The sequence below is a fragment of the Xylona heveae genome (assembly GCF_001619985.1).
Source record: "Xylona heveae TC161 unplaced genomic scaffold L228scaffold_3, whole genome shotgun sequence".
NCBI lineage: Eukaryota > Fungi > Ascomycota > Xylonomycetes > Xylonales > Xylonaceae > Xylona > Xylona heveae.
The window spans coordinates 2,342,240-2,354,696 of NW_017264195.1; the positions used below are offsets into that span (position 1 = coordinate 2,342,240).

At 49.0% G+C, this 12,457-nt stretch overlaps 3 protein-coding genes across 3 annotated transcripts; all 3 read right to left on the minus strand.

Annotated features, from left to right (window-relative positions):
* Positions 1-339: 339 nt before the first annotated feature.
* L228DRAFT_259871 (hypothetical protein) lies at positions 340-4,402 on the minus strand. The gene is made up of 3 exons (XM_018334207.1): positions 3,768-4,402; positions 3,124-3,708; positions 340-3,071 (listed from the first exon to the last, which is right to left on the minus strand). Exons 1-3 carry the CDS (start codon positions 3,975-3,977, stop codon positions 513-515), a joined length of 3,354 nt encoding a protein of 1,117 aa, XP_018190243.1. The 5' UTR covers positions 3,978-4,402; the 3' UTR covers positions 340-512.
* A 374-nt stretch (positions 4,403-4,776) lies between these two features.
* On the minus strand, positions 4,777-7,454 carry L228DRAFT_267001 (hypothetical protein; the record flags this gene model as incomplete). The annotated part of the gene is made up of 3 exons (XM_018334937.1): positions 4,777-5,481; positions 5,531-5,689; positions 5,742-7,454. 3 exons carry the CDS (start codon positions 7,452-7,454, stop codon positions 4,777-4,779), a joined length of 2,577 nt encoding a protein of 858 aa, XP_018190244.1.
* A 250-nt stretch (positions 7,455-7,704) lies between these two features.
* L228DRAFT_102310 (L-aminoadipate-semialdehyde dehydrogenase) lies at positions 7,705-11,429 on the minus strand. The gene is made up of 3 exons (XM_018328865.1): positions 10,940-11,429; positions 10,483-10,881; positions 7,705-10,370 (listed from the first exon to the last, which is right to left on the minus strand). Exons 1-3 carry the CDS (start codon positions 11,225-11,227, stop codon positions 7,890-7,892), a joined length of 3,168 nt encoding a protein of 1,055 aa, XP_018190245.1. The 5' UTR covers positions 11,228-11,429; the 3' UTR covers positions 7,705-7,889.
* Positions 11,430-12,457: the final 1,028 nt, after the last annotated feature.

Here is a 12,457-nt window from a genome sequence, read left to right on the forward strand (position 1 = left end):
CCGAGTCTCAGGTTTTGAGGGCGTTGAGGGCGAGGGAGGGAAGCTGCTCCATAACGGCACAGACGAATGTTATTGTACGGAGTTACTCATGTCCGACAAATGAGCAATCGCCCAATCATATAAAACAGGTAGCGGAGCTACTTCCTGAAAAAGCCTCGTAAATGTGGTTTTGATCCGCAAATAGCATCAAACTAAGAAGAACATGCCGATCCTCACATCCGCAACTCCTTTAATTGCACGCTCCAACAACCAAAAAAATATTCCATGAATGCGCACCATATTCATTTGGGGCGCACTTTGTAGATGGAAGGCTTTATATAGTCATATATCTCATATTTCAAAAAAAAAAAAAAAAAAAAAAAAAAAAAAAAAAAAAAAAAAAAGAAGAAGCAAAACCCAGCACGCAAAGATCCATCAAGGCCCTAAGAACATCTCACACTTCAGCGGAGACCCTTTCACTTAAACGGCGCCATCAAATTAGTAAAAGCCATTGGAACAAACCAAATCAAAGATTAAACCAAACGCGGACCCCTCTGCTCATAAGCCCGCTTCTCTTCCTCAATCATATCCATAGCCTCCTCTAAATCGCCATTAGCTGCCTGAGCATAAATGGTGAGCCGTTCTGCGCCTCCTTGCAGCCCACTATCAAATCCAAGTGCTTTGAGGGTGTTCAAGCAGTCTCGCACTTTCGGGTCACGGATGGGCTCGTTTTCAGGACGGTTAATATGGAGGGGCTGGCGGCGATGCGCATGATCTCTTTGTGGCGCCGACAAGCCGTTGATGAGATCATTGCGTCCATCGTCATTTGCGTCTCCTCGTCCATGTCGATGTCCTCCTGAGAACGATCCGGTACGGCGGGTGCGCATTGTGGAATGATCAAAGATGCCTGCGCCGTGAGGCCGTAAAATCCGAACGGATTGGCTGTGCCCAAGAGGATGGGGGTGAGGGTGGGAATGATTGTGGTGTCCCCTGCGTCGAGCTTCTCTCTCAGCGGCAGGCGCGAAGCGAGTGCCATCGAATAGGGGATCAAACGGCCCAGCGAGCGTAGCGCCAGCCTTGGCTGGTCCAAGCTCAGCCGGACGAGGAGGCAACGGTTTGGCCGAAGGCTCAGCTTCCGCTTGATACTTGCCCTTTGCGGTATCAGTCTGATCGCCACGAGAATTTTCAGACTGGGGCATGGAAGTTCTTCCCTCCTCACGTGCAACAGAGGAGAATGGATTCTTGGAAGCCTTCTTCTTGCCGTAATTTTGCGGGATGAGAGTTTCCATTGATGGCAGAGGTGGGAAGCGCGGCAGTCCCTCGTTGGTAGACTTCTCGAATTGTGACAAGGAAGGAAAGCGTGACATTTCCAATTGAGACAAGCGATCAATATCCTGAGACGCAGAAGCCAATGCTGCGTCCTTGTCAAGACTGACTGGACGGTTTGGGTTTATTTGTTCATCATTAAATCCAAACCGGGAAGTATGGGCATGAGTTGGAGGTTGGGGCGCCGGCGCGGAAGATGGAAAAGTGTTCGTGGGCCGCAGAGGGGACCAAACAGGATCCGCCGTCACGGCCGCATCCGCTCCTGGCGAAGGACGGCTCTCGTTAGGCTGAAAGCCTGGGTGCCATGGCCTTCGGTTCTTCAGAGACCTGAAAGGATGATTGTCAGATTCCAAGTCTCTGCCGCGAACTTCCCGGCCAAGATACAACGAAGACGGCAATGAGTCATCCGGTAGTCGAATTGGCCCATGTCTAGGTGAACTCGATGGGTGTATGAACGAGGCACGACCAGTTCCTGTTGAAGTGGCGGCTGGAGAAAAGGGTGGAGAGCGACTATGTCTGCGGTCCCGAGGCTGATTGGCGAACGATACAGAGGGTCTCAAAGGATTCAAACTCCGATAGCCTCGGGGTGGCACAACATATTCATAAGGAAGACATGGCGCTCTTCGTGGACCAGGCCAGTGTCGCGAACCGAGGCGAATATCTCGTGGAGGTGAGAAATGCGCTCCGCCAACGGGGCAGACACGAGAGCGACGTAGCGGGCCGTGTGGATGAGTAGGTGTATGGCCACGCGGGGGTATAGTCTTATCATCTACGGGGAGATCATCAGATGTCGGTCCTCTAGCGGGCAAATGTGACTCTCCGCCATTCGCAGATTGTGTTTGTGTACTGTTTTCATCACTTTCGTCCACCCTGAATTCTCGTGGCGTCGGTGACTTGGCCCTTGGTGGGGTAACTGTGTAGAGGTCGTCGAACGCAGCATTTGATTGAGGGTTCTGAGGTGAAGGAGTGTCATGCATCGTCGAGCTTTGACCAGTGCCGGCGAATCCCTCCTCTGCATTGACCTCAGCAGTACGAGCCCCATGGGAATGACAATGCGGACGTCTGTTGTTAGCTGCCATCGCCAAAAGGCCCCTGCTAAATTGTGAAATTCCAAGTGCTACGGTTTTTAGACCTTCAAGAGGCGTGTCGGAGGTATCTCCAATCCCTTGCGCGGCGGACTGATGCATAGATTGCGAAGCATCCTGAGCAGCATGTGCAAGGTTTTGCAAATGAGAACTAAAGCCATCCATGGCGTGCCTCATAACATGCTCAACAGTATGAGGAACCGTGCGATTGAGTCTGGCGAGTTGCTCCTGAGCGTGTGGCAGATTTTCCTTCAGCTCGTTGGCCAATAGTCCAGCAACGTCAACCATAGACTTTACCGCGAAGCCAACAACCTCAGCTGGATCTGACATTGGCTGGGGCATTGTATCCGTATGCGCAGTATTGTTCTCTGCTGCAGAGGGCTGGGTTTCATTCTCGGTTGACGGAACTCTTGTGGGATTGATATTAATATTACCAGCATCCTCTATTGTAAGCTTGGATAGCTCGGCTTCGAAGAGTTCAAGCAAAGGCCTCTGGTCGCTTTCTGAGGTTGTTGCCTGTGGGAGAGGCTCAGGTGCATCGAAAGATGATGTTTGTTTTCCATACGAGGCCCATCGATTGTGGTGTTGTGCCATTTCCGTTTCAGAATTAGGCAGATTTGTAGGAACGGCATGCATAGCATGGCTTGTATGAGATCGAAGCTTTTGTCCGGCTTCCTGGGCCTATAAGCTCGCGTTAGCAGGATAATTCATCTTGAGATTGGAACCTTCCTACCAGTCGGTGTCCTTGCGCTGTCAAATTCTTCAACGGTGTATCATCCACAGGCTTGGGAGAAACATGCCTAAGCAATGGTGTGGTTTCTCTTGCCAGCTCATCCTGCTCAGGCTCTGAGCCTTCCTCACGTGCAAAGCCTGGGTCTTTCGCCTCACTTGAACGCTCGGAGAGCGACCAGGCTTGTGCCAACGGGGGCTCAGTTGCTTCAAAGTAACGTGAGCGCTCATTATCTAAGGGTTCATCACTCATGGATGCTGGGTCCTCATGGTTGACGACCGTAGTGTTCTTATCATATATATCATCCACTTTGGCTGGGCAAATTTGCAGGAATTCCTCAGGCGTTTCGAGCTCTTTCGGTCGAGCAGTAAGTCCCTTTGCTGTTGCCGATGTCGTTCGCCATATTTCTATGACTTCATTGGTGCGATTAATCTCAAATACATGCGTGTTGTTTGCCTCTGCAGCTGCAGGAGTTTCGGCGGCCGGTGAAGCGTTAGGATAAGCTCCAGGCAAAGAGCGACGTGATGATCGCATCCATCGTGGTAATGGTTCATCTAGGCGCTGAACAAGTTCGAGAGACGAGCCAATCTGTGGAAGTACTGTTAAGCGCCACCAGAGCCAGTAATTAAACAGAAAAGAATACTTACAGTCACAATTTCCCCATCGTCTTCATCCATGTATCTCAAAGCAGCATCGCGCGATCGTGATAGAATATTGTCATAGACAGATTCCGATATATGGATAATATCCATATTCTCATCGTAGCTTGGAGGCGAGGATGTAAAATCATCTCCGAAATCTGGACCTGACGGGTTTTCAGACGCCCAAAGGCGTTGAATACGGAACGGAGGAAGCATCTCTGCTGCAGGACAAGAGATGGAGATTTGGTAGGGTAAAGGAGCAGTAGAGTGGCGGGTTCGATTAAAGGAAACCTCAACACTAACGCCCAAAGACAAAATCTCAAGCGTTGAATCTCAAAGTGAATAGCTCACAGAAAGAAAAGACGAGGGTCTCAAAAAAGAAGCAAGCGTCCAGCGTGCGTAAGCTCAGAAACGAAAGATAACTCCCAGGTGGTGAAGCAATGGTCGAGCAGGCAGGTGGCAATCAGGAAAATGTCAGTCACCATGAAACAATAGGTTGTATAACAACAGCAACAGTCAAAAGAAAAAAAGAGCACAATTCAAGAGATGGTTTCTTTGAAGCTTCGAAGAAAAGTTGGAGTTACGAAAGGAGCTACCTAGGTTTGACTGCTGGCTGGAGCTCCAGGCAACAGTGGATTGTCAAATAAGTCTCGGCTGAGCTGACGCGGGCGAGAGTTGTCGTTGTCGTCTCCTCGTCTATCTTCCAGCGCCAGCGGGGTTGTGGTCCGTGCATCGGCAGACCTGATGATGGTTAGCTGGCCAAATATAGCCTAGTGCCCGCAGCTAACTCATGCAGGTTTTCCAGCTCTTGGCAATCCGGTAATAATGATCCATTACCTCTTCTGATACGACAACAGCTACGTTCATGGACTGCTAGGGAGGCAATAGTTTAGTGATCTTCTTCATTCTCTTGATTTTCGCTAGTAAACGCTAAATGCAGGCACCTAACAATATTGAACACAACCTCAATGCCGTCATAGATCGTGATCATTTCAGTATAGACCTGAATCTAAACCTATCGCCCTTCTTCCTTGACGGCTTCATTCCTCCGTCTCATACCTTCGGCCACGTCTGCCAGCCGAAGCCAGCAGTACACTAGACTATTGTAAAGCTGCAACACATCTTCCTTCTTTGCAAGATTTGCATCCTTCTTTGATGTTCTGCCGCATCTTTGTGGCTTTCCCCCCTCCATTTCGATTTGCTCGTGGTACTCATAATTAGCCGCAAGATCGCGAAACGACTTCATGATGTCTGCACACACGTAAATTCGTTCAGGAGAAATAAAGTCCACAGCAACTTTGATACAACTTCTCCCATTAGCGACCTGATGAGCACAGCCGGCGGGAATTAGGACTGCATCGCCAGGCTCTTGGAATATTCGAAAAGACTTTGTGTAGCCCCATTCCTCCGAATCAAGTACTTTAAGATCAGCATCGGTCAGGAAAAATAATTGGCGGTTGACGGGATCGTCTACTTTGAGGTCCTTGTACTTCTGACGCAGGAAACGGTTGAGAAACTGAGTACTGCGCGGTTCGAAAATGTCCCAGACCGCCGCTGGCTTGTCCGTCTGCTCGCTTCCCTCCTCACCTGATGACGTAGAAGCATAAACCATGATATTGATGGCATCTGTCACGTCAAGGTGAAGGTTGGTGGTGGCCCGCTCCTGTTGCATTTCCGGAGCACTCTTAAGAAATTGCGGTGCCGGATAAGCACAATACATCTGCAGAATAATTTAGTGCATGTCTCTCTAGAACAAGTAAGGACATTACCTTTGGACCCAAGTCCGGTTTGAGCATGTCATCCTTAAAGTATGATGCGAGATTCAAATGACCCTTGCGGGACATGTGTTTTGGAAATGGTAATGCTTGCTCAAAGTCCTCGAACAGGGTGGGGAAATGATCAGCAAAATCCGCATCTGGTGGCCAATCCTATAGCTCTATCAGCGAATATTCCTCTTATAAAATTAAAAGAAATTTTTACCTTCAATTTAACACTCCGTTGCTCCCACTTTAGTGTTTGCTGCATAAAACCTTCAAAAAACTCGCCAACTGTAGTCGGAGACGTATCGGTCTTGCTGGAAACACAGTCGACTAGAAAGCAACTTTCCTTTCCATGGTCTCGAATAAAATGCTTTGGTGTCCAGGCTTGCTTGAACCGCATTAGCATACCTTGGAGAACAATTGGTGTCCCTCGTCTTGGATCCCCGTCTGAATGCCATATTGAGCGAAACGTATTTTCGTCGAGGATGCCATCTCCAGACTGAAACAGGTATTTGCAGACACGCAAATGGTGATCTCCTACAGCGGTGCTGCATTCGACTATGCTCTTAGGCTCAGGTTTCGTTTCGAAGCTAACGTGCTCTTGCGCGACAGCTGATGCCAGTCCATGAAGCCAATCGATCTTGGATTTTGTCGATCTGCATATCAGCACAAACTGCGCCCTAGTGTGCCGTTTGCGACTTGCACATCTGTCATATCTTGGTACGAACATGTATGCTTCTTCTTCACTCTTGGTGAGTCCCTCCCCATGAGGCCGCGGATCCCATTCTTCCCAGCAGTCCAGGCAGATCTCAGTTCCACACGCAACACACATCCATGAACACAAAAAGCATGCTCCGCCACAAGCGTCACAGACAATACGTTCTCCTGGCTCGGGTTTGCGAAATATAATAGGTGAAGATTTAAGTGCCGGCGTAGGTCCGGTGCCATCTTCAGACCCACCTGCAGTCAGATACCGAAAGATCTTTGACAGAATCCCTTGCAAAGCGGGTGCTGTCATTTGAAGCAGATATTCTGCATCTTCGGCTTTGGTAAGTTTTGGTTGTTTATCTGAGGAACTCGCTTCGCCTTGGCCTTGGCCTTTAGTGGAGTCCTGTTTCGACTCCGCTGGATCTTGATCATGCCAGTTGCCAACAAGGACCCACTGCCTTAGATCTGGCTGCTCGCGATCCTTGAAGCCTTTCAACACAGGCTGATAATTTTTAAGGGCCTGTGAAGTACCAGATTTCCTCACTCTGCTCCCCTTTGGAATTGCTTCAATTCCGAGATCTGACTGCGACACCGCTCTCCTGCTTCGCTTCGACCGGCGTCCCAAGTCTTCTTCTTCCTTTCCATCAATGCTTTCTTCACGCTTTCGTTTCCCAATTTCCTTGCCCTCTCTTACACCATCTTCATCCATCTCTCGCGAAGCTCCATCTTGCACTATACCCCCGACAGGCGCAAACGCTCTAACGCCCTGGAACCGACAGCCTCCACCACCCGCTAGCTTCTCAATGCAAGTCCGACACTTGGGCACAATTCCACCCGTCAGGCTCCAATGGTCTGACGGATGCGTCGAAAAGCTATTGCATGTCTTTGCCTGCACCAGGTAGTATTGATCTGTAGCCTGTTTGGCTATGATCCGATCTACTGGGGGAAAGGATCTGGACAATGACGGTGTATATGGTTGAGCAGACCTGTCAATGCGGTGGATATTCTTCTTCTTATTATTGGCAGCACTGCCATTCGGCGGGTTTGATTTCTGGCCAGCGCTCTGTTGTGGTGAGATCCCATGTTCAGTTGCTCCGTGTCTTCGAATTGCGGGGGGTTCGTTGGGCTCATCCCTCAGTGCAGGTTCAGAAAAGGGTTGACTCTTCAATAAAATTCTATCATTTGTGTCCTCTTCGCCGGTCATTGATGCAACTTGATTATCCATTTTTGAGTTTTCTGTGTTCTGGTGATCTTGAAGTGCTGGAAGTGCTGGAATGGGGGGAAAAACCATGGGTGAGCAAGCGGCGGCAGAAGCTTCCGACGAAGGAAATGACACTCGGAATTGTGAATTGCAAGAGAAGAAAATATTATTTATATGCTTGCGCAATTGGTCGAAGGAATCATGATTCCCCAAGATATTCACTCGCTCATAAAATGCAGTGTCTGTATACTTCTATCCAGAATCCTTTTCCATTGTTGTAGTCCGCCAGACGCCAAAACGCCTCGAATTAACCTCGCTTCTCGCACGCGCCGCTCGGCTAATTAATCGTCTGCATGCCATTTTACAGTTCCTGGTTCCCCAAGTTTAGCCAGAACGCTAAGATAAAGGTCGTTATCGATAAACGTCTCATGCAGTACGAAAATAACGGTCCATGCGAGTCTAGAACTTCCATTGCTCAAGCCAAATCTTCATCCAGTCCGGGTTGACAGGCTCCAATTTATTAAGTGTCGCACTCTTTGCCGTTGTCTTGCCGGTCTGGAGAACGCTAGTCGCTCGGCCGGATTCTCCAGCTTGATGCGCAGCTTCAAAGAACTCCAGCAGTTTGACACCAGGGTTCTCATGCGCCTTCTCAGCACCGGTAGATTGAGCACTTTCACGGAGAAGCGCAAGCCATTTTTCGACCGGGACAATGTCAATGTCAGAGGAACTAGCCTCTGCAAGGTGGGCTTGGACTGTGGGAATCAGAATGTCCCACGAGGCTTTGTTTGGATTGACCAAATGATAGACTGAAGCCGCATTATGCTCCATATTCGGGGTCTTTTCATCCACATTTGTCTCCTCTGGGTCAATCAATTCAAGAACTATTCGTGCAAGAGTGTCAACTGGCAACCAATCCACTTGAGAAAATGCGCCAGGGAGAGACGAAGGCAGAGCTCGGAGATACTTTGAGCTTGCGATGATCGTCGGGAGCCATTCTTGCTTATTCCACATGCCCATTCTTTTCTCGACCGGGCCACCGACTTGACCAACACGGCAAACTGTAGAAGGGATCCTGGAAATCCTGTGTGCTCGGTCGAGTAAACGCTCTCCAATGTATTTCGATTCGCCATACCCCATTTCTTCAGGCACATTGAAGTCTGTAATAGTCTCCTCCGGAACAGAACCCTTGTAAAGCGCTGCCCAATTCATGACAGTAGAAATGCTAGAGATGAAATACAGCCGAGTGCTGTGAGCTGATTGGATGGAGAAATCGATCAAAGAGCGAACTCCTTGGATGTGAACCTTCTCAAAAGATTCGACGGGAAGATTGAAGTCGACTTGCCACGCGTTATGGATGAAATCAGTTGTTTCGTCTAGAAGCTGAGAATAGCGCTCTTGGGAGAGCCCAAACCGGGGCTTGGAAAAGTCTGTGAGCAGAAATTCGACCCTCTCAGAAGTCCATTTGGCGCGAAGGCCCCGCTCTACATTAGATTGCTTCTGCCTTTCTGATGCACTTGCAGATCGGTTCAAACAATATATTTTCTGAACCCTCTTGCTATTCAGTAGGGCATCCAAAAGGTACGATCCTAGAGATCCGGTAGAGCCGGTCAAGGCGACCACAATGTTCTCTCTTGGCGTGGCGGGTATAGAGTCACGGCTCGGGAGATTGGCAGAATATCTGTCCAAGAGGGACTCCAGCTTACTGCTCCTAGATTGCAAGTCTCCGTTTTTAATTTCCTGCTCTGGATGAAGCAGTGTCCATACTGCATTCGTCAACCTAGCCAAAGTTGGATTCCGGTAGATCAGAGTCGTCGAAAGAGATTTGTCAACACCTGCAACGTCTCGAAGACCAGACTTGAGAGAATTGAGTAGGGCGATGACCATGAGAGAATCCATTCCCAACGTGAACAAGTCATCATCGTCCGCAAACTCGTCCAATTTCGTGATTGAGATGAGCAGATCCCGGAGCGACTGCGCGAGTCTCGGCTTGTTTTCCACATTCATTGTTGCCGCTGGAAGCTCCTCGACTCCCTCATAAAGCTGTTCGATCTCTTCGGCAAAGAATTTATTCGTCTGTTGTCGCTGGATCGTGCCCTTGGGTGCTCTGAGGAAACTCTTGTCCCTTTTTGTGAACATGATGCGGTCCTTGGAGAGCTTTGCATATGAAGCTGCTTCGCTATTGGTTTGCTCAACTATGGGCCAGATGGCTTCCACGCGCTCGGCGTCTTCTTTGTCCCAAAGACTGGAATGAGGTTGAAGCTCGACTAAAAGAGCGGGCTGGAATTGAGCTTGCCCAACTACGAGAGCAGATCGAATGTCGGGGTGGTTACTGATAGCCTCTTCAATGTCGAGTGGGTTGATCTTCTCGCCATTAGATAATACAACAAGATCATCGGCTCGGCCACTGTACAGCCAAAGGTCTGGGACAGTCGGATGCGGCGTGTACAAATCCTTCATTGGGTATTCGACAGCATCCGGAAAGGTGTAGAAGAGACCCTGATGAAAAGGGGTATTTTCCTTCCGAACAATTACCAACTCGGCCAAACCACCCTCTCGCGGCTTGAGAGAGACTCCTGCGGTAGGGTGAAAATGCTGATATCTCCAGTCCTTGCGACTTTTGTGCTCCAAAGAAGGAAGAAGAAACATTTCTGTAGATCCGATAAAGTTGCAGACGGTGCTCTTCGTTTGCAAAATGTCACCTGCTTCTTGCGACAGAGGGCCACCGCCATAAGAAATGAAATCGATTTCCCCGAGAGCATCCAAAAATTCCGGCGTTTTGCTCATGTCTTCAAGTATAGATGGAGCAACAAATATACCATTCGGCTTAGAATTTCTAACAAGAGCCGCCGTCATGTCTGCATTTACCGGCCGACCAGGAGGTCCATAGATCAATACTGCTCGCATATAAACACTGAATCCCATCATGATCATACCAGCTGCCTGCAATAAAAACTAATTAGTCTCGCGCTTCATGAACAAGTCTTAAAGACTGCGTGACAGAGCGCGGTTTGGGGTTCCCTGAATGATCAGGGCCATTTTCGGTTCAACTTACGTGAAAAGCAGGCATGACCATCACCACTCGAGCATTTTTGAATATCCATGCTAAGGGCTTCAAACCACCCACGGGCTCCAGAGAGTTCACCGTGTCACAAGTGGCAAACAAACCATGCTTCACAACGATGGGTTTCGGCAGCCCGGTTGAGCCTGATGTATGTAGAACAAAAAAGGGTTTGTCGCGAGCCGATTCGAAGTCCTCGTCAAAGGGATAATGTGGGACGGACGTAGCATGGAGCAATTCCTCGAGCTCAGGGACAACTAATGACCGAAGTTTGCTCTCCTCCAAAATATCATCCACTCGCATTGATCGAGCATAGAGGAATGAAGTGCAACCGGTAGCTTTGAACAACGACAAATGTCCCTCTAGGGAGTTCCGCGGCGAAGTAAACAGAACCTTACGATCGTTAGAGGAGCACTGGCTGCCGTTGGAATTCCTTATTTTGGCTACTCACTTTATATCCCGCTTTATTCGCTCCAACAGCCATAATACTATACCGAAAATCGTTCGGGCCCACGTATGCAATTGTCTCGGAGGTCTTGCTTTTGCCCAAATGCCATTCAAGCCACCAGGCACATCTATCGATAGCTCTGGCAAAGTCTGCGTATGAAATATCAATGAAGCCATCGACAGGGTCTACTGTCTTCGTTCTGGATGCGACTGGAGCCTGAGGCTCGCTGCGAGCAATTTCATCAGTGAGGACTGGCAGCAATCTCTGACCATATCGAGGTTGGGCGGCCATCTTTGTAGTCTGGTCACAAAATATAAATCTCCAAATTTATAAAACCAAAGCTCGATGCCGCTGCTTTGGGGCCAGGTAAAGAACTTGAATTGCGATTTGAATAGTTGTAACGAGCGCACAAAGCGTCTCTTATATACAGCTTCTTCGTCTATTTCACTGGAATTATAAATGGCTGTTGGGCCTCCTTTCTGCTATCCATGACATCTCACTAAACAAAATCAGACGGAGAGGTGCCGAGGTCAGCATCCGCGATCTTATCTCGGGCCTTTCGAAAGCCCGTTCGCCGTGAGACAAGTCCGTTCAAAATTGCTTGCATAATTTGCCCCGCAATTGCTGCCCCCGCAAGTGCGGTGTCGCTTTGTTTCATGATTGCCATTACAAGGATGTTGCGTGTAACTGACGTTAATGGACGGCAATTATTGTTGGTCAGATATGGGTCCCTCTGCTGGTGAGATTATTGCCCCTGGCTGGCAGGAGTCGGATATAGAAGGTGTGGCGTTGCAGCTCGGCCCGCGTGGCCGTGACGCTTCCAAAGAAGAGAACGAGGCGGAACTTCTCCGCCCCGAGACTCCTCTGAAGAAGGGGGGAAAAGGCAGTTGGTCGTTCTTGAGATCATTTGTGGATCAACAAATCATGTCTCTGGGTAGGGATCCCAAATGTGGTAATTTGGCATGCGTGGAGGATGAACGCATTAAAAAAAGGGTCCTTCCCACGCATATGCACATGCAGCAGTTTTGTGACGTCGACGGCAAAGCAGAGTAGTTCCCCTCTTGGCAAAGGGTCATCCCACGACGTGGCTCTCTCATATTGAATGGTGAATACGAGCTTAATCTGTTCGAACAGGGAAACCCCTTTCCGATGGCCGGTTATACGGCAAGGAAAAGGATGTCGACCTCGGATTTAAGAGGGTTGTTGTCAAAATTGGGACATTCTGATTGCAGGGACTTTCTTGTATCGGCCGAGTTCTCAATTAGGTGGTTTGGAATTTTAATGGCCTATTTTGATCAGCGCGGAAGCTCAAAGACACAAGATTGGGCAAATTTCTACCATTTTGGCGCGAAGTATCCATCGTAACAGTAGTCTCAAAACATACTCGTCGTTATCGATAAACCCTGAAGAACGGTCGTGTCACCGTTTCTGCATTAGGGGGTCGTGATTAGTGTTGAGCCTCGGTTCATGCATGGTTTCTCCGGTCGGACATCCGACCCATCCACATATGCAGTAACCCCC

What these genes read in the sequence shown, in the direction of transcription:
- L228DRAFT_259871 (XM_018334207.1), bottom strand. Translation starts at nt 3,977, where the DNA reads ATGCTTCCTCCGTTCCGTATTCAACGCCTTTGGGCGTCTGAAAACCCG. An exon ending in ACGATGGGGAAATTGTGACT is followed by an intron (nt 3,709 to 3,767) that starts GTAAGTATTCTT and finishes GTACTTCCACAG; the next exon opens with ATTGGCTCGTCTCTCGAACT. An exon ending in CAGCGCAAGGACACCGACTG is followed by an intron (nt 3,072 to 3,123) that starts GTAGGAAGGTTC and finishes GCGAGCTTATAG; the next exon opens with GCCCAGGAAGCCGGACAAAA.
- L228DRAFT_102310 (XM_018328865.1), bottom strand. Translation starts at nt 11,227, where the DNA reads ATGGCCGCCCAACCTCGATATGGTCAGAGATTGCTGCCAGTCCTCACT. An exon ending in CGAATAAAGCGGGATATAAA is followed by an intron (nt 10,882 to 10,939) that starts GTGAGTAGCCAA and finishes AACGATCGTAAG; the next exon opens with GTTCTGTTTACTTCGCCGCG. An exon ending in TGGTCATGCCTGCTTTTCAC is followed by an intron (nt 10,371 to 10,482) that starts GTAAGTTGAACC and finishes TTTTTATTGCAG; the next exon opens with GCAGCTGGTATGATCATGAT.